The sequence below is a fragment of the Plasmodium coatneyi genome, chromosome 9, assembly GCF_001680005.1.
Source record: "Plasmodium coatneyi strain Hackeri chromosome 9, complete sequence".
Classification (NCBI taxonomy): Eukaryota; Apicomplexa; class Aconoidasida; order Haemosporida; family Plasmodiidae; genus Plasmodium; species Plasmodium coatneyi.
The window spans coordinates 2,423,038-2,445,511 of record NC_033564.1 but is presented as its reverse complement, the minus strand read 5'-3'; the positions used below and the strand labels follow the sequence as shown (position 1 = coordinate 2,445,511).

The window sequence follows — 22,474 nt, the reverse complement described above, 5'->3', positions numbered from 1 at the left end:
TGGAGGGGAATTTTATAATATAGTTTTCTTGGGGGGGATTTTGTTATATAGTTTTTTAGGGGGAGGGATCCTTTAATATATGTATAATTTTGGGGGGGGCAGGATTAGTGTTTTTACACACGACGTGCGTGGATAATTTTTGACTGTGTTAAGTGCCCTAGTATTATTTTTTTTTGATACTTAGCTATGCCAAATATTCTGTCTCTGTTCATGTGACAGTTCCTTCTAGGGCATACAGAAGTGTGCTCTCTTAAACACGTCTTTCCTAAAATATGTCTGGGTCAATTGTTTACCATTAATGTCCAAAATTCTCAATGTTCCCGGTCGAAGAGGTCTTGTTTATGTCTGGGGCAACGGATGTAACTTGGCCTTTTTTTCTTTCCTGTGTACTCTTTTAGTGTTTCGTTCATTTTTCGTAATTCTTTTTTTGATTTTTTTTTTTTTATTTGCTATGTTTCTTTTTTTTATTAGCTTTCTATTTATACTTAAATTAAAATGTCCCACATGTCTTGTGGTTATGGTCGAATACCTGGTTGCGCGCCTGGGACAAGTTAATTTTTTGCTCTTCACATCTTCATTTTTAGCACAATTTTCATCCGCTTCGGCTATTTCTTTTTTCGGGATATTAGGTGTTTTACCATTTGTCTGAATGTTGGTGTCTAATGCAGTGTTCTTTTCTTTAGTTCCGTTATTTTTGTTACTGTCCTTACTTTCGTCAGTTTCCTTAGCCTCGTCAGTTTCATTCTTAACTCCATTTGTGTTTTCTGAAAGTTCCATTTCGTCCACTTCACCTGTTCGCCTTTTCTTGAATACGACCCAATCGTTATTGTCCTCTGGTGTATTGGTCATTTTGCTATGGACCCTTTTCTTAGGTAATTTCACTGAGGTGTCTACATTCACATTTGTTTTCAAATCAGATTCTGTTCGCTCGACATTGCATTTGGTTTCTAATATGACCTTTGGTTCTTCCTCGACTTTGGCTACTTCCTCCACTTTGGCTTTTTTCCCAATAGTTGGCTCTTGCACCAATTTCCTTCTGATCTTCCTAGTACGTTCAGGTATTTTTTCCGTAACACTGCTGTCTTTTTCTTGTGTTGTCTCTGCTTGTTCTCGCATGCCTCTTTTTCTTCTCTTCTTGGAGCCTACTACCATTTCTTCCTTGATATTTGCCAATGCAGTCGCCTTTACTGCCATAGCCTCTTTGGACGCCACGGCTTCTCTTGCCAGTAGAGCCGCCTTCGCTACCATAGTGACTTTAGCATCACGCACGACCTTGGCTTCTTTAGCCAATACCGCTGCCTTTACCTTCCTTTCCTTCCTTGCCTCAGTGTTCGCAACAGCCTCCTTTGCCAATAGAGCTGCCTTTGCCTTCCTTTCCTTCCTTGCCTCAGTGGTTGCAACAGCCTCCTTTGCCAATAGAGCTGCCTGTGCTTTTCTTGCTTTCCTTTCCTCAGTGTTCGCAACAGCCTCCTTTGCCAATAGAGCTGCCTGTGCTTTTCTTGCTTTCCTTGCCTCAGTGGCCGCAACCGCCTCCTTTGCCAATAGAGCTGCCTGTGCTTTTCTCGCTTTCCTTGCCTCAGTGTTCGCTACAGCCTCCTTTGCCAATAGAGCTGCCTGTGCTTTTCTTGCTTTCCTTGCCTCAGTGGTTGCTACAGCCTCCTTTGCCAATAGAGCTGCCTGTGCTTTTCTTGCTTTCCTTGCCTCAGTGGCCGCAACCGCCTCCCTTGCCAATAAAGCTGCCTGTGCTTTTCTTCTTTTCCTTTCCGCAAGTGCTGCCACGGCCCTTCTGGACAATATTTCTGCTATTACCTTTTGTTGTGCCACAAGCTCTCTTTCAAATATATCTTCCTCTTCCTCTTCTGATGCGTCGTCTGCTTCATCGTCTGTGAATATGGACTCAGTGGTGCTATGTCTCTCATGTATATTTTCCGTGTGCATATTATTCAACACGGTGGCACTGTTGTTGCTGTTGGTGAAATGTACAAACCCTCTTGAGTGTGGCCAATTGTTTATGTTGCTCTCGTTTGTGTTTTCTTGTGTTGCGCTGTTCCTGCTGGTGGTAGGGGACATTCCTCTTGAGGATGAACAGCTGCTTATGTTGCTTTGGTGGTGATTTTCTTGCCTTCCGTATGTAAACTTATCATCCATGAAAGGTTCGGAATGTTGAATTACACTCTCGTTGAATTGTGAATAATGTGATGAGTCCTCAGTGTAGTCTTTGCCTTGGATAAACTCTGGTGATAATGGCAAATTGTTCATGTTCCTCGTGAGACCGTTCTCTTGGTCTATGTCATAAAACAAATTGCCATTGTTAAGGTTATCCTGGCTAAAGTTTGAATGGTATGATGTGTCGTCCATGTTGTTGGTGTTGTTGTAGCTTTGGCTAGAGAAAGGTGATTGTGACAAATTGTCCATATTGCTCTGGAGACCTATCATCGGGTCTTGGTTATTGAACAAATTGTCATTGTAGAAGTTGCCTGTGCCAAAATTGGCTTGGCTAGAGAAAGGTGGTTGTGACAAATTGTCCATATTGCTCTGGAGACCTATCATCGGATCTTGGTTATTGAACAAATTGTCATTGTAGAAGTTGCCTGTGCCAAAATTGGCTTGGCTAGAGAAAGGTGGTTGTGACAAATTGTCCATATTGCTCTGGAGACCTATCATCGGATCTTGGTTATTGAACAAATTGTCATTGTAGAAGTTGCCTGTGCCAAAATTGGCTTGGCTAGAGAAAGGTGGTTGTGATGAGTTGTCACTGTTGAAGTTGCCAGTGCTAAAGTTTGAATGGTATGATATGTCGTCCATGTTGTTGGTGTTGTTGTAGCTTTGGCTAGTGAAAGGTGGTTGTGATAAGTTGTCTTGCATGCTTATCTGCTCAGAGTTGTACTCCTTCATAGGATTAGTAGAATGGAAAAAATTTTTGTTGCTCTCTTCGTGCACCTCGCCCTTGAAAAATGCGTCTTCACTTTTAGGTTTTTCCCATGTGCCCGTACGGCTGTTATACATATTCTGGTCCTGTGCTGACTCGCTCTTGAACATGTTGTCAGACCTGTGGTTTTCTCTTGGATCCAGAATATACGCACTTCTTTTGTTCTGTGGAAAATCGGGTAAATGCTCACTGCACATGCCATAATTACTGGGATAATTTGCCATTGGTCTTGGCAACTCTTCATCATTTTGGTTGTAGTTGTTATACCCAGTCTGTATAGCATTGCTAAAGTTGAAACTGCCTCTTTGTCTCTTATTGCCTCTTTCTTCATGCACTGTTTCACTATCTTCAAATTTCCTCGGTGAGGTTCCCATGTTTCCACAGAAATTGCTATCTTCGTTTGATGCTTGGGCGAGAGCGAAGAAACTTAAATCATTTCTTGTGTTTTCGGCTGCTCCATTATATGAACGAATATTTTCACTTCTAGCACTTTCGTTGTTCCTTTGTTCCATAAATTTTACACTATTTTGTGAAGTCCAAGTTGGTTCCTGAACAGAAACACCCCCATGATTCTGCACAGACACCACTGGTTCTTGTGAATAAAAGTTGGAACTGTTGTGAACAGCACCCACAGCAGCTTGCACAAAACCCCCCCGGGTTTGAACAGGAGCCACTGATTCTTGGTGCGAAAATGCGAAGCTATTTTGAATAGGTTTAGCCGATTCTTGGGCTGGAAAAATGAATCCATTTTGAGTAGGTGCAGCCGATTCTTGGGCTGGAAAAATGAATCCATTTTGAGTAGATGCCACTGGTTCTCGGGGCGAAAAAATGAATCCATTTTGAGTAGGTGCAGCCGATTCTTGGGCTGGAAGAATGAATCCATTTTGAGTAAATGCCACTGGCTCTCGAGGTGAAAAAATGAATCCATTCTTAGTAGGTGCAGCCGATTCTTGGGCTGGAAGAATGAATCCATTTTGAGTAAATGCCACTGGCTCTCGAGGTGAAAAAATGAATCCATTCTTAGTAGGTGCAGCCGATTCTTGGGCTGGAAGAATGAATCCATTTTGAGTAGATGCCACTGGCTCTCGAGGTGAAAAAATGAATCCATTCTTAGTAGGTGCAGCCGATTCTTGGGCTGGAAGAATGAATCCATTTTGAGTAGATGCCACTGGCTCTCGAGGTGAAAAAATGAATCCATTTTGAGTAGATTCCACTTGTTCTTCTGAACGCAAGTTGGAACTGTTATGAATAGCACCCACAGCAGCTTGCACAAAACCCCCCCGGGTTTGAACAGGAGCCACTGATTCTTGGTGCGCAGAAATGAATCCATTTTGAGTAGATGCCACCGGTTCTTGAGCCAAAAGTGTCGAGTTATTCTCAGCAGTATCTACCAGTACGAGGTCTAAAAATTCTATGTTACTTGAAGGAGCCTCCATCGGTACGACTGTGACGATCTCTAAATTTTCCTGGACATTCTCTAAAGCCACCTCAACATCATTACCATTTTCATCATTTATAACTTCCCCTACAACAATTCTGGAACTGTCGTGTGTTACATTTTCTACTGTTGGAGATAGTTCTTCTGTGCCTATTTGTCTCGGAATATCCATTAAGCATGGAACAGCCCCATAATCGTTGCTATCTTCAATTTCCGTGGATCCATATAACATACCATTGTAGTAGTTCGTGGAATCTTCTATCGTATCTAGTCTATTCCCATAGCAAATATATGAGGAGTCACTCGTATTCCCATCGTAACGACTGCCGTTGTCAGCATTGTTCTGTGCTTCCTCATCTACTGGGCTGTCCCTTTCTTCTTCGTCGTCTGCTGCGTTGTCCCTTTCTAAATTTCCATTTGCTGCAGTGTTGTCATTCTCTTCGTCGGCTTCTCCAAGCAGATTTAGCGCCTGGTCATCAGTTGGCCACTCGGACGGGTTCGTCGACCCAATACGTCGAATAATGCGGTTTGCAGAATGCACAATGCTATTTGAAGGCTCTAAGTTAAATCCCGGTGCGCAAATTTCATTATATACGTCCTGCACCCCATGAATCTCACGCCCGGAAAGAATTCTAAGCCCTTCACATAACTGATCATAAAATATTTTGGTGTACTTATAAATATTGTATGCGTCACGAACTGTCTCCATCTCTTTGTAGGTATGAGGCTTGTAGCTCCCGTCTTCAACACATCTCTTAAATTTCTTCATCATTTGTACTAACTTCAATCGCACCACTACCACTTTCTTCTTTTCTTGACAACTTTCAAACACGTGGGAAGGAAATTCTCCTGGCAAATTCCACACTTGAGGCACATCAGTAAATAATCTTGTCAATATATGAAGCCAATAATGTACAAATCTGTAACTGTAGCTCAACTGAGATGTGTAGGTCCTAACAATTCTGTCCATTTTATAATCGTAAAAATTCACAAACTTATGCGCTTTCAACATTCTATCTTGAAGTTCGCTGAAACAATCATCGATTTTTTTCAAAGCTATAATGTACGGATGATCTTCAGCATATATACCATCTGCCTCCTCAGTGCTTGTTCGGTAACGCTCTCTATACTCTCTAATTTTGTTTTTCATATCAGCAGATCCTATATCTCTTATATTTTCTCTTATGGACCTCATAACCTCTAAAATAGCTTCTCTGCACCACTCTATAATTTCAATATATGAATCGTCGTTGCTGTCCAACTGGAACATTTCGAATGCGCTTTCTAGATAATCGTCTCTTTCCTTTTCAATAATGGGATTCGTTGTCATCCTTTCAAAATATGTAAACACCTTCTTACACTCAGAGAAGCGATACTTTGGGAATACACTTTGAATTCTCTTTCCATAATAATATTTCGTCGAGTACTCACGGCTGAATTTATTGTTTTTCTTGAAGCATGAAATAAATTCCGATACAATACCTTCTGCATATTTTAGAACACGTGAAATTTCTTTCCAATTCTTGCCCCCTTCTTTGTCTGCATACTTTCTATACTTTCTTCTACCTGCTACATTTGGACGACGGTTATACATGTTTCTAATCTTGTTAAGCTTTCTGTCCTCAGGCATTTCATTTACTTTTGGGAGCATATATTCTGATGTGTCACGCATTCGGTTCATAACATATGCATTTCTTTCTCTATAATTCCCTATCAGCACTTTCTTCATATGCACAGTCTCTTTCTCTAAGTCACTTTCATCAGGGGTTATAGTTGTTTCTCCCTTTTCACTAGCATCTGTGTGTTGTGTCTCACCATTGTGTTCATTATCTGGTTCCGGGATCCTTTCGCTGTCATTACTTTCCTCATCAATATGAGTGCTTACATCGGAATTCCCATCATCACTGCTTCCACTACCGCTGTTACCAGGCTGTGCGTCATTAATTGCTGCACCCCTCTGACCCAGCTGATTTCCGACACTCTGTGCAGCTGCAACTGCAAGATTGCCTAAATCAACACCGTCAAACAAACTACCTGTCCCATTTCCCTCATTCGATTCACCTGTACCGTTATTCTTTTGGATCCTACGCGCTAGTATCAACAATGAGCTACTTCTTTTTTCGTGGCTCCCTTTTGAACCACTACGCTCACTCTCAATACTCGCGTACCACGGTGCAACATCACCAGTGGCATCCTGGCAATCTTCCCTTTTAAAGTCGTCCTCCCTTTTTAGACTCTCTTCTTCTCGCTTTACACCCCTGTCCCGCCTATTTCCTCTAAAACTGTTGCGCACATAGGTCTCTTCACCTTTGGAGGGCATAACAACATCTTTCTTCTCGGCACATCTTTCCCAAGGCATCCTATACTGACTGTTACCCGTATCGTCCTCTCTTTTTAAGCTTTCCTCACCAGCTTTTCCGGAAGAGCTCCAGGGCAGCACAAAACCAGAGCGACCTCTGCTCATCTTTTTCTCTACTTTCCTTTCACCATTCTTCTGACCACCCTTCCTTTTCCATTTTTCCTTTTCTTCATCTGATTGGTCATCTTCACTTGATGATTGCTCATCATCTGCATGACCTTGATCATCCGAAGAGGAATTTTCTCCACCCGAAGGACCATCTCCTTGGTTATTGTTTCCTCGTTTGTCTCCACCTCCGCTTCCACTTCCACGTCCGTTTCCACTTCCATTTCTGCATCCGCTTCGGTACACATTTCCGCTTCCACGTGCATTCCTGCTTCCACAAACGCTTCCGCTTCCCTGCACGTAGTCACATCCACGCATGTTTCCGCTTCTGCATCCACTTCCGTTTCCACTTCCATTTCCGCTTTCACTTTGGATCTTACTCACAATTCCGCAATCAGCACCACAGTCCTCTATTACCATGCTCTTTTCCCTGGAAAAATATGGCCCTTTCATTACTTCTGCACTTGCTCTCTTCGTTATTTTCTCTTTGCCCCTCCTCACTGTGATCGTGTAAACAGCCTTCGTCCTCTTAACTAGTCCTCTATCAAAATTATATTCCATCTTTACATTACAAAGCGACCTGTGCATGTCGTACTTTCTACCATGAATGTACTGAAAAACACCATAGTACGATGTTTGGCAGATGTTTCTCACCTCGCAGTACCGTGTTTTCCAGAAACAAGTAGAAAATCCCTTTGAATGAGGTAAATAAAGAACACTACGGGGTTCCTCATTTACAACCTCCAACAACTCTGCAGCCTCTCTGAAAAGCGCTCTAACACTTTTCAAATCGCATTCTGCATAGTCCTTCGACAACACATTCGCAAAGTCCTTTGTGGATTCCGCAGGCTCTTTGAAAAGCGCTCTAACACCTTTCAAATCGCACACTGCATAGTCCTTTAACAACACATTCGTCAATTCCTTTGTGGATTCTGCAGCCTCTCTGAAAAGCGCTCTAACACCCTTCAAATCGTACACTGCATAGTCCTTTAACAACACATTCGTCAAGTCCTTTTTGGATTCTGCAGACTCTTTGAAAAGCGCTCTAACACCTTTCAAATCATACACTGCATAGTCTTTCGACAACACATTCGCAAAGTCCTTTGTGGATTCCGCAGACTCTTTGAAAAGCGCTCTAACACCTTTCAAATCGCACACTGCATAGTCCTTTAACAACACATTCGTCAAGTCCTTTGTGGATTCTGCAGCCTCTCTGAAAAGCGCTCTAACACCTTTCAAATCGCACACTGCATAGTCCTTCAACAACACATTCGTCAAGTTCTTTTTGGATTCTGCAGACTCTTTGAAAAGCGCTCTAACACCTTTCAAATCGCACACTGCATAGTCCTTCAACAACAAATTCGCCAAGTCCTTTGTGGCTTCCACAGACTCTTTGAAAAGCGCTCTAACACCTTTCAAATCGTACTCTTCCACATCCCTGGCCAACAGTTCTTTACTATCAACCGTGCATTCAGTGGTGCCTTTTGGCAGCAACTCAAGGCGTTCCCCTGAAGCAGGCGAAGCAGGTTCAAACTGCTGACTAATGTGCTCCAAAGTATGTTCTATACAACTCATCAGATCTTGCACACATTCCACTTGGTCATATGAAATAAACTTGGACAAATCTAATACGCTTTTTGCATTTCTTGCCCAACTCTCCTTAAACAGCGTCATAAAATGCATCAATTTTCCCTGAATTCTATTTTTCATGCATTTTACCATTTGCACAAAATCTTCTCTTTCAGCATTGGGCATCACTTCCAAGCCCTGTTCAATAGATCCCTCGACGCAGTTTTCCAATAAATCGATTTCTTTCTCGATTTCGTTTTCTTCTCTATTTCGAGGACTACTCAAATTCGTAACTACCACACTTTCCAACTCTTCTTCTGAACTCTCCACCACTGAGGGAATGGAATAAACTGTAGGAACAGGTGGCTCAACAACACTGAGGACATTCTCTTGATCTTTTTCAACAGCAACCGACTCACTTGCAGCTTTTAGATCTGCGTCCAGTTGATCTCCTGGCGCATCATCTACTCTGGCAGCTCTCTCTACATCTGTTCTTTCACACTCGCAATTGTTCTCTATAGCGATTTCTGGGACAACATCTGGGGTGACTTTTTGGACGATTTCTGGGACAACATATGGGACAACTTCTGAAATAACTACTGGAATAGGTTCTGAAATAGGTTCTGAAATAGGTTCTGAAATAGGTTCTGGAATAGCTTCTGAAATAGGTTCTGAAATAGGTTCTGAAATAGGTTCTGGAATAGGTTCTGAAATAGGTTCTGGAATAGGTTCTGAAATAGGTTCTGAAATAGGTTCTGAAATAGGTTCTGAAATAGGTTCTGAAATAGGTTCTGAAATAGGTTCTGAAATAGGTTCTGAAATAGCTTCTGGAATAGGTTCTGAAATAGGTTCTGAAATAGGTTCTGGAATAGCTTCTGAAATAGCTTCTGGAATAGCTTCTGAAATAGCTTCTGGAATAGCTTCTGGAATAGCTTCTGGAATAGCTTCTGAAATAGGTTCTGAAATAGGTTCTGAAATAACTACTGGAATAGCTTCTGAAATAGCTTCTGAAATAGCTTCTGAAATAGCTTCTGGAATAGCTTCTGGAATAGCTTCTGAAATAACTACTGGAATAACTACTGGGGTAACTTTTTGGACGAATTCTTGAACAATATTCTTTTTTTGATATTTCTGCTTCTTCTTCCTAGAATTCTTGGTATTCTGCGGATTGATGAAAGAGAAAAACATATTTTTATTTTCCCCAGCTTACAAAAGTTAAGAAAAAATGAAGAAGAAAAATACATAATATGTGAGTTACACAGCCTTCACACAAATTATTACTAACACCCAACGTTCGAGGTGCGCAAACCATACGTTGTTTTTCGCACGAAATTCTGCGCGCCAATTTACGCAACTTACAAACGATCGATCTAATTTTACGCGTCCAAGTGATTGCCACAGGGAAGATATTAAGAGGTCTCCCAAAAAACATCTCCTCGAGACAAACACTTGAATCTCGTGAAATTTAGACTTCACGCATGCAAGGTGAAATGCAAACAAAAATATTCCTATACATATGCCTAGAAATATGATGAGCATTACGTACCTTCTTGTTTTTTTTTTTGCCCTTTTTGGGTCTCCTATATTGCTGGTTCCTCTTGTGCCCCATTTTCTCTTACCACCAATGGCTACACGTAATAGAATATTTGGATATTAAGAAAAGAATACTACCTCTTAAGAATAAGTGGCTTCTATATATATGTAGGCGTGTGAATACACGTAAGAAATAAATGCAAACAGTGAATAAATGTGAATATTTTCTCTGGAAATTAACAAGTGCCAAGAGGGCAAATGTAAAAGCTAAATATAACAGTGCAAAGGCATAAAGTAAAAGTGATAGGGAAAATGCCAATGAAAAAAGGGGGAAAATACAAGTACAAGAGGGAAAATGTACTAGAAAAAATGTGTACAAGAAACAAATGAAAAAAGATGAAGGGTGCGAAGGAAAGAAAAATGAAAAAAATAATACCTACAGGACACGTTAGGAGTGTATCTTATGTGGAGGTGTAATAGTGGTATGTTTACAAATAAAAGTGTGCAAACAATAAGGTGTGCTTGTAGAAACAAGTAAATACTATGTAAGCATAAACCAACATAAATACGTTAGAGCGTATTATGTAAGGCTATACAATACAAGTATACTTTTGCAAATGAATGGGTATGAATTATAAGAAAACAAACATGTCAAACAAAGAATACGTTAGAGCGTATCTTATGTGGAGGTGTAATAGTGGTGTGTTTACGAATAAAAGGGTGCAACCAATAAGATGTGCTTGTAGAAACAAGTAAATACTATGTAAGCATAAACCAACATAAATACGTTAGAGCGTATTATGTAAGGCTATACAATACAAGTATACTTTTGCAAATGAATGGGTATGAATTATAAGAAAACAAACATGTCAAACAAAGAATACGTTAGAGCGTATCTTATGTGGAGGTGTAATAGTGGTGTGTTTACGAATAAAAGGGTGCAACCAATAAGGTGTGCTTGTAGAAACAAGTAAATACTATGTAAGCATAAACCAACATAAATACGTTAGAGCGTATTATGTAAGGCTATACAATACAAGTATACTTTTGCAAATGAATGGGTATGAATTATAAGAAAACAAACATGTCAAACAAAGAATACGTTAGAGCGTATCTTATGTGGAGGTGTAATAGTGGTGTGTTTACGAATAAAAAAGTGCAAACAATAAGGTGTGCTTGTAGAAACAAGTAAATACTATGTAAGCATAAACCAACAAAAATACGTTAGAGCGTATTATGTAAGGCTATACAATACAAGTATACTTTTGCAAATGAATGGGTATGAATTATAAGAAAACAAACATGTCAAACAAAGAATACGTTAGAGCGTATCTTATGTGGAGGTGTAATAGTGGTGTGTTTACGAATAAAAGGGTGCAACCAATAAGGGGTGCTTGTAGAAACAAGTATATACTATGTAAGCATAAACCAACATAAATACGTTAGAGCGTATTATGTAAGGCTATATAATACAAGTATACTTTTGCAAATGAATGGGTGTGAATTATAAGAAAACAAACATGTCAAACAAAGAATACGTTAGAGCGTATCTTATGTGGAGGTGTAATAGTGGTGTGTTTACGAATAAAAGGGTGCAACCAATAAGGTGTGCTTGTAGAAACAAGTATATACTATGTAAGCATAAACCAACATAAATACGTTAGAGCGTATTATGTAAGGCTATACAATACAAGTATACTTTTGCAAATGAATGGGTATGAATTATAAGAAAACAAACATGTCAAACAAAGAATACGTTAGAGCGTATCTTATGTGGAGGTGTAATAGTAGTGTGTTTACGAATAAAAGGGTGCAAACAATAAGGTGTGCTTGTAGAAACAAGTATATACTATGTAAGCATAAACCAACATAAATACGTTGCAGCGTATTATGTAGGGCTATGCAATACAAATATACTTTTTCAAATGAATGCGTGTGAGCTCCAAAGAGGAAATGCGTTATAAGCAGTGTATGAGATGAGCATGTATGTGATTTACAAATATATATGTCATATGAAAAATGAAAACAAATTTACACGACTGTAAGTCATGTTTTGAGAGAGAGAAGTTTTGCCGTAAGCAGTACTTTCGTAAGTATACATATGCTAACTTCGCAAAAATTACATGAATTTTCCTTAAACAAAAATTTGCTTTCGAACAAAAACATGTAATCTTAAACGCAGAAAACACGCGTAAACATACTTAACACTTAAGTATACACAAACAAGTGAAAACCTTGCATGGTTGTACTTATACTAGGGAAAAACTTTTTTTGTGCTCTTTTGTGAAAAAAAATTTTCGTAAAAGCGAACAAATAAATGTTTTAAAATAAAAAAAAACAATATATTTTTACCTTTTTTAAAATGAAATTACGCAAAAAAACGCGAAATTTTTAACAAAAATTGTTTTTATTTTTAAGCATTTTACAAAACTGTGCACATATCAGGCTAGCCGACCGATCAAAGAATTAAATAAAAATTGCATGCCTATATCACCATCCTCATTCATTTCCGCATATTCCAATATGATCTCAAAAAGGCTCACTAGCACAAACAATTATATTCCTTTGCAACACACCTGTTCCAATAATACATGATTTTCTGAATGCAGCTCTTTCTGCTTTGCTTTTTAATGGGTTCTTTGACTATATAGGCATTCTCTAAACACACTAATTTTCCAAAACACTTTTTTCATTATAAGAGGTTTTTCCGCATTTTTGCGAGTTGGGGGCGTTTTAAACTTATGGTGGCACCGCTATGCTCCCTCGCACGAAGAACCATACGTGCACAAAGTGGAAATAAGAAAAAGAATAAACACACCCCTTATGTGTAACGGCACCTGGTACCTAGCTCCCTCGTCATGGCAAGCTAAACCTACGTGTATTCCCTTTAAAAAAGTACATGCATACAAAGAAATTACGTGAGTGTATGCAGAAGAGAATACGTCCAAAAGAAGGATACTGCAAAAATTATATCTTATGAGCGTTCCTCACATGATTTGAATGCGAAGTGCGCACAAGAAGTGGTGCAAATTTGAAAATTTACAAGGTCATGCTTTTTCGTATTGCCTGCTTCCGTTTTAAAATATATATTACGAACATACTAAAAATCATCCCTATAAAGGTAAGAAATATAAGGAACTTATGCCTTTTATGAATGTTTCCTTTGAGATGGTGTACAAATCTGGTGCACGAGAAAACGCGAGAAAATTCGGAAAAATCCACGAAAATCCACGCAAACAAAACGGTTACATATATTTTTTTTATATGTATCAACTCCCATTTTGCTGAGTGCTTTTTTTTTTAAACATTTTATGTAAAGTGACATATGAAATAATATGGAGAATGTTACGCGAAAAATATGCTTTATCGTATGTATACATATATACATACTCAAATAACAGCAATCCCTTGTGGAGTTAAAAAAATATATATATATACGTTAAAAGCTTATAAAGGGTTACTTTAAAAGGCGCCTTTTTCATCAGCGTAATTTTCACTTCTCAAGGAATTTTATTTAAAAAGCTCACAAAATATTTACTACGCTGAAAACATAACAATTGCAATGGATTTGGTTTTATGTTCCTTGAGGTGTATTTTTGAATTCCCTATGTTCAACTTTGCGGTTTGGTTCCGCGCATGCAGATTAGTTCTGTGCTTACGCGTAAGCATAAACTTAATTTTTTTTTTTAAATGTAAGGGTTACGTTTAACTGTAAGGGTCCATTTAAGTGTATTTTTTTTTTTTTTTTTTTTTTGACCGTACAGCTTAATTATAACATTATATTTTATTTTTCTGTGCATATTTTAAGCATATGTCATACCATTTTTCCTCCTCTCTCTTCTGGGCACATTTGCCCGATCATCCTGTTGTACTTTATTTTTTTTTTCCCCGAACAAGTGCTATCCAGCTGTAGTACGGTTCATTAAAAAAATGTTTTTTTCGACCGAATGACCCGTACAACACTTCAAAGGGATAACAAATATTTTTAAAAGTGAGCAATAACATAAATGGGAGCTGTATTACGTATATATGCGTGCATACAACTGTGCATTAATGTGTCTTTCGGCTTTTACAAATGGACCTTAAGTTTATACTACACGCGGCAAGGACTTATACTTCTTTTTAATACGTATATCCGGGTTTGTACATGCCTGCATATAGCGATTATACGGACGATATGGGCCGGGCAGGGAACAGATGGCACATATGCGCTATATACTTGTATATATACGCATTCCCTTCACGTGATAAACAGGGAAGTTGCATTTTAAACCTACTCTCCTTTTATTGGGTGAATATTGAACAACGTCTCTTTCGTATAAGGTGTCATATAAAATAATAAAAAAAAACACCGGCTCTTATGCATAACCAAATGGGAAGAGGCAAACATTAAGAGAATATAAACACTTTTCATTTTTTTTTTTTTTGAGTTCCGACGTAATGGAAAAATTAATCAGTTCAATTGCGCATATATAAGAGTTGATGACGTGATGGAATTTATAATATTCTTTCCATTTTTATGAGATATGACATCGTATTCGTCATAAAGCTAAGCACAATAAAAAATTACCATTTTGCCTGTCCTGCAGGCCTTTTTCGACCTTCCGCAAAGAACTATAATGCGGTAGCCTTGCGCTCGGTGTATAAGCGATTTACTACTTTTTAAAAAAAAACCATAAATAAATATCCATTTGCCATTAATCGCATTTGCTTTTCCTGAAGGTATTATTCTGTTGTATCTTCCAATTCTTCTTTAAAGATTATGGTATGCAAATAGGGTTGTGTGTATTCTACTTATATTTTGTCAGTTCATACATGTTAAAGTGCAATAAATGCAGAATAAAGCGTGCATATATAAAAATCACTGGATTTTTATGCGAAGGTTGCGGTTGCATTAGCTAGCTGTTGCGATTGTTTAGCTAGCTGTTGCGATTGATTTAGCTAGCTTTTGCGATTGATTTCGCTAGCTGTTGGGGTTTATTTCGCTAGCTGTTGCGGTTGCGTTAGCTAGCTTACTGACTTAACCTATTGAATTATATTCACCTTATGAGGACATAACACAAATTTTGTTCGTTAATAATTTGTTAAAAAGGGAGTTTCTGTAGGTTCATATTTATTCATTGTATGCCTTTTTCTCATGTGTTATTTTATTTTTCTGATTTATCTAATTTTTCTAATTCCTTCATTTTAAATTTCAACCCCAATCCCGGGCACAGAAGCATTTCTTCACGTAACATTCCGTAAGAGCAGAATTTTTTTCTATAAAACCGTTTAATGCTATAAAATTTTTCCTCTGGAAATATACCAAACTGATATTACTTCTGTAAAAAAATTTTGAAAATTAGTAATTGCCTCAATTGTATTCTCACAAGTAACGTTCTCAATTTTTCGAGATGAAAAAATTCAAAATATTGAGCTCACCCAGGGTTGTATTCTCTTTTTTCAGTATGATGAATTTTGTGCTGCTGGTAAGAAGATAAAATGGAATTATGTTTATGCCAAAGAAACAAGAAAAAAACACGTTTTTGCTGAAAAAAATTGCACTCCTTAAAATTATATATATTTTTTTCTAATTCGTTAATAATCCTTCTTCCAGAATAGTGGTATCGAGCAAAATGGAAAACTCCTGTCATCACAACTAGATGTAAGAGCATCCCCAAGACAGCTGTCTCAATTTACAGCTCCTTCAAGTGTGTATGCTGATCCAAGTGAGCTAAATCTTCACCCTCATGATAATGAGTACATCTTTGAATTAGGTGATGAATATATCAATGGTGGTGCTTTTGGTCAAGGAGAAAATATCGAATCGGAAAAAGAGGATGAAGTAAGAGGAATAGAAGAATTGGAAAAACTAGAAGATGGACAAGAGGAAAAATGCGAGCAAGAAGAACAATACGATGAAGAAGACCTGATGGATTATGAAGGAAGAATAGATATAGCATCCATATTGAAGGATCATGTGCTCGTTGTGCCGAAAGATAAAGTCGAGTTTCTACTTGTTGAATGTATAAAAATTCAAATATCGGACTACCAAATTGTAATGGATAATTTATTGAGTGAACTGCATGAATTAGCCTCGGAATATGGATTGTCACAGGAAGAGAAAATGAAATTGTGGAATGAATTCCAAGAAGAAATATCGAAAGATTTTAAAGAAGTAGACGATTATTATAATGAAATTTATCGTATTAATATGCACGCCGATACAGTAGCAACCGTTCCTTTCCTTTCATCCTTAAGGAAATTTCTCAACATGTGGAAAAATTGTATAGATAAAACTGAGAAAAAATGGTCCACCATTTTGAAAGTGAAGACTCAAGAGTACGAAGGAACTGCGTAAGAGAACGCATTGGATGCATAAGTCAGTGGATCAGACACTAAGGAATCGAAAGAATAATGAACTAAACGGAGCTCGTCGTCAATCGGGGTAAATATGAAGTATGTAATAGAACATATGTTCCCTGCGCAGCGCTAATTTGTGCAGCAATTTAACTACAAAGTGGAGAAATGATGACTTCGTTATTGTACATGTATTAGAATTTATAAAATGAAAAAGCAAAAAAAATATATATTCTTTCCAGGCATACAAAGCAATAAAATGGAACAATTATGAAATTCAATTTAGTATATTATCTGGTACAAATATTTATTCGCCTTTTTTGTCCCATTTCAGTGTCTCAAGAAATGCCTACGTTTATAATAGCACTCGTAGTAAATATATATACATACACATATACGAAAATAAGCATATCACATTTATGTGGTCTCTCCTTTTTGTACCAAATGTTGATCTGTTGATCGCGACTAAAGTACTGTTTTAACAGTAACCAGTATATTTGTTTTTTTGTTGTTTTTTTTTTTTTCTTTTTCTTTCTTCTCTATTTGTGTACCCAAAGGTACATTTTGGCAATTTAAAAAATTCGAAATATTTTTATATACACTCCGCAAAATATAGTTTTCTTCATTTCCAACTTCTTAAAAATAAAAAGAAAGTGGAATTCTGTTATGTGCAGAAAGCTTCTGAAGCCAACACGCATTTTAAAAACCCCAGAGGGGCTTAACAATTTTGTGTTATTTTTCAATTGAACCATTTTCCGGCTAAACCGACTGGTATATTCCAATTTCAGCGCACGGTTCAGAACATGGTCATAAATTAAAACAGTGTGAACTGCATTTGTGTTATTTATCCAGACACCGTGAAAATAATGCTCGAAAAATAGCACATGTTGTTGTAAAGGTGTCTCCAATATACATAATTTCAACCAACCTGTACTGCAACATTTTGTACTTTAAAAAAAAACTTCGAATTCTTCAACAATTTGAGGGAAAAAAAAATCATATAAACTCAACTAGCACATTCGGCTTTTGGACTTACGTAAAAATCTATATACTTTAATGTGAGGGGCAAAAAAAATAACGCTTAAGGAATTTCAAAAGTATATGCTCGAAAGAAAAAAAGTTAAAAGGTATATTTTTTATATAGAACATTCTATTTTTAACCCTCACATTTATATGTGCACATATATGTTGATACTGAAATGCATAATAAAAGCTTTATTCCCAATATTGATCGATCATACGATGGGATTTTAAAATGTCACACAGAGGGAAATATAATGGAAAATTTGCTAATGTGAAATATTTGCTATTGCTCATTTGTGCAGTATGTACACCCGCGTATAATACCAGGTGTAAAATTTAATTTCAACCTTTTAACCTGTGCCCGTACACATTTAAGCCCGTTAGGAACTTAGCCTTTTTTTTTTTTTTTTTTCTTTCAGATGATTGAAAAAATGTTTTTCTTTTTATTTATACCATATTGTACAGCCTTTCCGACTGAAATGTAATTTATAAATAAACGCGCATGGCTGCCTTACAATTCTTATATTTACAGAAGAAGAAAAAAAATACACATGTTACATTATGCGTATACGTCGATGTGCGCACTCCTTTTCACCTCACAACTTTTAATAACAATTTCTTCTGAATTACAACTTAAACAATTCTGAAGAAACATTTTTCATACCCCAGAAAGGTGTAAAATTGCGCACAAGGGGAAGTTTCAGAAAAATTTTGACAGCACAAGTTGTGTTTTAAAAATTAATCTTAACATTTCTTTCTGTCAGGAAAAGTTTTCATCAACTACTATTTTCCCATTTACCACTTCGAAAAAAAAAAAAAAAAAAAAACACACAAGAGAGGAACAAATAAAATGAAAGACGACAATGAAGATAATATATCGAGAAACTTCTTAAAGCAAAGAATAAAAAATGTGAAAAATATTTTAATTAAGGAAAATGAAATGCCTAGAATTGATCAAATCTTCAAGTATGAACTGAAATCAAATTTAACGGAAATAAATGACCTACTGCATTACGTGAACGGAATTATATACAAGAATGTAGATACATTTCAGAAACTCATTTTGTTGTATTCCTATGACGATAATAATGATTACAACACCTCCAATGTTAAGCAAAACACCTTTGTGTACTTATTGAAACAAAAAATTAAATTTAGAGAAAAATATAAAAATGAAAACTATGTAGACTACTTAAAAACAAATCCGTTGATTTTTATTGATACGCTTAACAAATTACTGATAATACCTGGCATAAGCTTCGAATTTAAGGTGTATAATTTTGACGAAAAGGTCAATAAATTTTTTATTAGAAAATCAGATATAAAAAGTAACACCCTGTATAACCCTTGCTTCATTAAATTGAGAAATGGCCATTTTAAAAACATCATCAAGGTCTCGAGAAAAGCAGACAAGAATAGCAGAAAGAGTGACAAGAGGAGTGACCAAAAAAGCGAAAAGCAAAATGATAAGCAGAACGATAGGCAAAATGGTAGGCAAAATGGCAAACAAAATGGCAAGCAAAATGGCAAACAAAATGGCAAGCAAAATGGCAAGCATAATGGCCAACCGGATGGCAAACAAAACGAACAGCACATTGAATCCTATTTTGAGAAAAGAAGCACACTGTCCAACTCCAAAAAGTTAAACACCAATTTTGTTTCAAAAGAAGACATGAATTCGAAAAACGAACAACATATTGATCCTGATAAACACTGCAGTGAGGAAGCAAAATGTGAACTTGAAACTACCCATATAGAAGACGGCTCAGACAAGAAGCAAAACGGAGAAATAAGCAGGAAAATTGAGCTAACTGGTAACGATAACTGCAAAAATGATAACAATTCCGCTGCTCCCACTACCCCTTCTGATGATGAAATTAAAGAAGGGGATAAACGGGAACGAAAAAAGCGAAAGGGTGTCAGCACGACCTGCACCCTGGAAAGCAACAATAGCGCGCATTACAACAAAAAATATAAAACGAATAATACGAGCATCGGAGTGAATAAGGAGAGCAGCGAAAATGTCTGCTCGAATGGGTTAAAAGAAAAAGCGGAAGGTGCGAAGTGTGCAGAGGATGCAGCCGATGTGGAAGATACAGAAATAACCGCAGAAGAGGATGATGACGACGCAGAAGACGACGAAGAAGAAGAAGAGAAGGAGAGGGAAGAAGAATACGAGTACGAAAGTAGCCGCAATGACGAGAGCAGCAGCAATAAAAGCGCCCACTTCTTCTACAATTTGGTGAACGAATATGAAATATACATAAACAATGTCAAGTGCTACATAGTGTTTGATTTAAAGAGTTGTTATAAAAACCTAGACATTATGAAAAAATTAAAAAAAAATTTGGAAGAGTTGAAAAAACCAAACAACGTTTTTAAAGAAATTATTAACAAAAAAACATTTAAATCGTCTAGGGATAAAATTGAATTCATAAAGCGATTTAAAAAAATGATTATTCCTAATTTTAGAATAGAAAAAATAAGAAAACAAAGGAACCACTTAATTATTATCGAATTAATGTCAAAGATACAAAACAGTTTAATAATAAAAAGACTATACCAAGAATTAACGAACAAAGTCAATTTGAACGATTTAATAAAAAACGCAGTGCAGTTATTCACAAAATCTGTAGAAAACATGCAAAATGAAAATGTGAAGAAATTCTACCTAAACATGATTAATACCTATTTTGGAAATAGCAATTTATCTGCTATAGATTTTAAGAATTTGGTGCAATTATTTAAGAAAAATGAAGAGCATCTAAAAAACGAAGAATTTTACAATTTATTTCAAAACGATCTAAATTATTTAGAAAAGAACAAAAAACAGTGTGATGAAATAGAGGAAAAAATTAACTCCCTAAAATATCTAATATTAGAATCCATACTAAAAGAAAAACAATTAGAAAGATCAGTAAATAGACTACTCCTAAATCATGAACAATCAAAGTATGGTTATTTTTATAAAGTGGACCAGAGTGATGATAACACTTTGGACACTACTGAATATGGAAAACTACTGGAAAATTTTTCCAAAGAACCCATCAATTTTTATACCATTCTGAATAAAAGAAACCTGGACAAACATGCATATCATGACATAAGAAATTTTAACTACAAAAAAAAAGATAACGATGAGGAAGCGTTAAAACACGACGCAACCACGTCAAGTCACAACCAAGTAAATAAAAGCATCAGAACATCTTGTGAAAACTGTAAATTGGACGCCGAAGGGGAAGAACAAAAGCAGGCAGAAGACAAAAGCAAAAAAGACGAACAAGACAATTCCAACGGCAAGGATCAAAATAAACACAGTGCCTCATCAGGTAATGCGAATAAATCATCAGAAAATCAATGTGCAATTCTAAAGGAAAGTGATAAAAGCGGAATTAGCAAAAATGACAACAGTAATGTGCCGAAGGAGGAGGCACAAAATGGAAAAAAGGAACCATCTGATAACTGCAACAACCAGGGGGACCATCACGAATGCAAAATTAAAAAAACAAACAGTGCTGATAATAATGAACAAAATAAAGATGAATGTGATAAAAGAATAAACTGCTCCCAAATTGTGGAAAGCAAAAATACACAGAATTCAAGCAGAACAATTAACAATGAAAAAAAAAATGAAGCATGTAAGGAAGAAAATTGTCGCAATAAGAAGAAGAATTCTGCGAAGAACTGCACACACAAAAGCACAAAGGAAGCAGTATTTAAAAAATCGAGCAGCTGTGAAAATAAAAAACAAGCAAATTCTAAAGAAAAATATAAAAACCATGAAGAAGAAATGCCAAGTGAGTACGAAACTGAATGCGAAAGAGACATCATTAGGTCTACATGTGAGAAAAAAAACTTTACATTTGCCAATGAAAAACAAGAAAAAATAAATAACGAAATATTTTACAAAGTATTTGAGCAATACCCATACAGTTTCTTTACCAAATCTGTCAAAAATTATAATTTAATTTTAAATGAGAATAAGGAAGAATCCGAATTATCCTGGTTAACTATGCTAAAAAAGAAAACTCATAATAAATCTATTTTACCACCAAGTAGAGACACATTTAGAGATGGTACGCATTTCTCCAATTGCCGTGCAACGGAACATACGTTGAAATTCTTTTTGTCCCTTTTATCCCTATTGACAAAGAGTGATATCGACGTCAATCTGAAGCAATATTTAAAGAAAAATATTCAGTTCCTAAATACAGAACTATTTAGTATGAAACTAAATTTAGATAAAAAAAGGGCCATACTTGAAAAACGACTAGACCATTTCAATTTTCAGGAGAACTCCGAATTCTCCTTTTACAATCCATTAAAAATGAATATACGTATGATGAATTTAATCGGAAGAGGAGGCTTCGCAGAAGTGTGGGAAGTTTTCGACTCCATAAATTTAGAAATGTATGCAGCCAAAATTCACAAAATTAAACCCAGTATGACCAACGAAATTAAAAATAAAATCATTCAGAGGGCGGAAAATGAAATAAATATCCATATCCACTGTCATAGACACATTTTTATAGTAAAATTAGAATTTTTTTTTGTTTTTGGATCTGCAACGAATTTACTAGTTGGAATGGAATTATGCGATATAGATTTAGATAAGTACATCAAATATCATGGCCCAATTAATGAGGTTTTAGCGCTATGTTGGGTTAAACAAATATTACTTGGTTTGTTATATATGAAAACATTACCCACAGGGAAGGTCCACCACTGTGATTTAAAACCGGCTAATCTGTTAATAAAAGATGGAGTAATAAAAATATCTGACTTTGGACTGGCTAAACTCATTTTACCTGATACTTATCAGTACTATAACGGGGGAGGGACTCTATACTACCAACCACCCGAGTGTTTAAGAAATAAAAAGAATCTTCTCATCACAGACAAAATTGACATATGGTCACTAGGATGTATTTTGTATGAAATGCTTTTCTGCGAAAGACCCTTTCAATTTAATTATTTGGAGAAATGTTCCAAAGAGTTGTTAGTTAACAAAATGAAAAAAGGGTTAAGTTACCCCAAAATTAACCAACAAATTTCAGAGGTAACCCTAAATTATATACAGTATTTGCTGAATTTTGATTATGAATTTAGACCCTCCATAGAGGAGGCCTTAGCCTATCCAATTTTTAATTTTTTTCATATACCTTAACTGGCCCGTGCC

At 36.5% G+C, this 22,474-nt stretch overlaps 3 protein-coding genes across 3 annotated transcripts; 2 read left to right on the top strand and 1 right to left on the bottom strand.

Moving 5' to 3' along the window:
• Positions 1 to 339: 339 nt before the first annotated feature.
• Positions 340 to 10,009, bottom strand: PCOAH_00028160 (Erythrocyte binding protein; the record flags this gene model as incomplete). The annotated part of the gene is made up of 4 exons (XM_020059621.1): positions 340 to 8,893; positions 9,001 to 9,347; positions 9,469 to 9,561; positions 9,947 to 10,009. 4 exons carry the CDS (start codon positions 10,007 to 10,009, stop codon positions 340 to 342), a joined length of 9,057 nt encoding a protein of 3,018 aa, XP_019915062.1.
• A 5,317-nt stretch (positions 10,010 to 15,326) lies between these two features.
• On the top strand, positions 15,327 to 16,273 carry PCOAH_00028150 (Uncharacterized protein; the record flags this gene model as incomplete). Its single annotated transcript, XM_020059620.1, has 2 exons — positions 15,327 to 15,401; positions 15,530 to 16,273. The coding sequence occupies 2 exons, from the start codon at positions 15,327 to 15,329 to the stop codon at positions 16,271 to 16,273; spliced, it is 819 nt and encodes a 272-aa protein (XP_019915140.1).
• Positions 16,274 to 18,145: 1,872 nt separating this feature from the next.
• Positions 18,146 to 22,462, top strand: PCOAH_00028140 (Protein kinase; the record flags this gene model as incomplete). Its single annotated transcript, XM_020059619.1, has 1 exon — positions 18,146 to 22,462. One exon carries the CDS (start codon positions 18,146 to 18,148, stop codon positions 22,460 to 22,462), a length of 4,317 nt encoding a protein of 1,438 aa, XP_019914795.1.
• Positions 22,463 to 22,474: the final 12 nt, after the last annotated feature.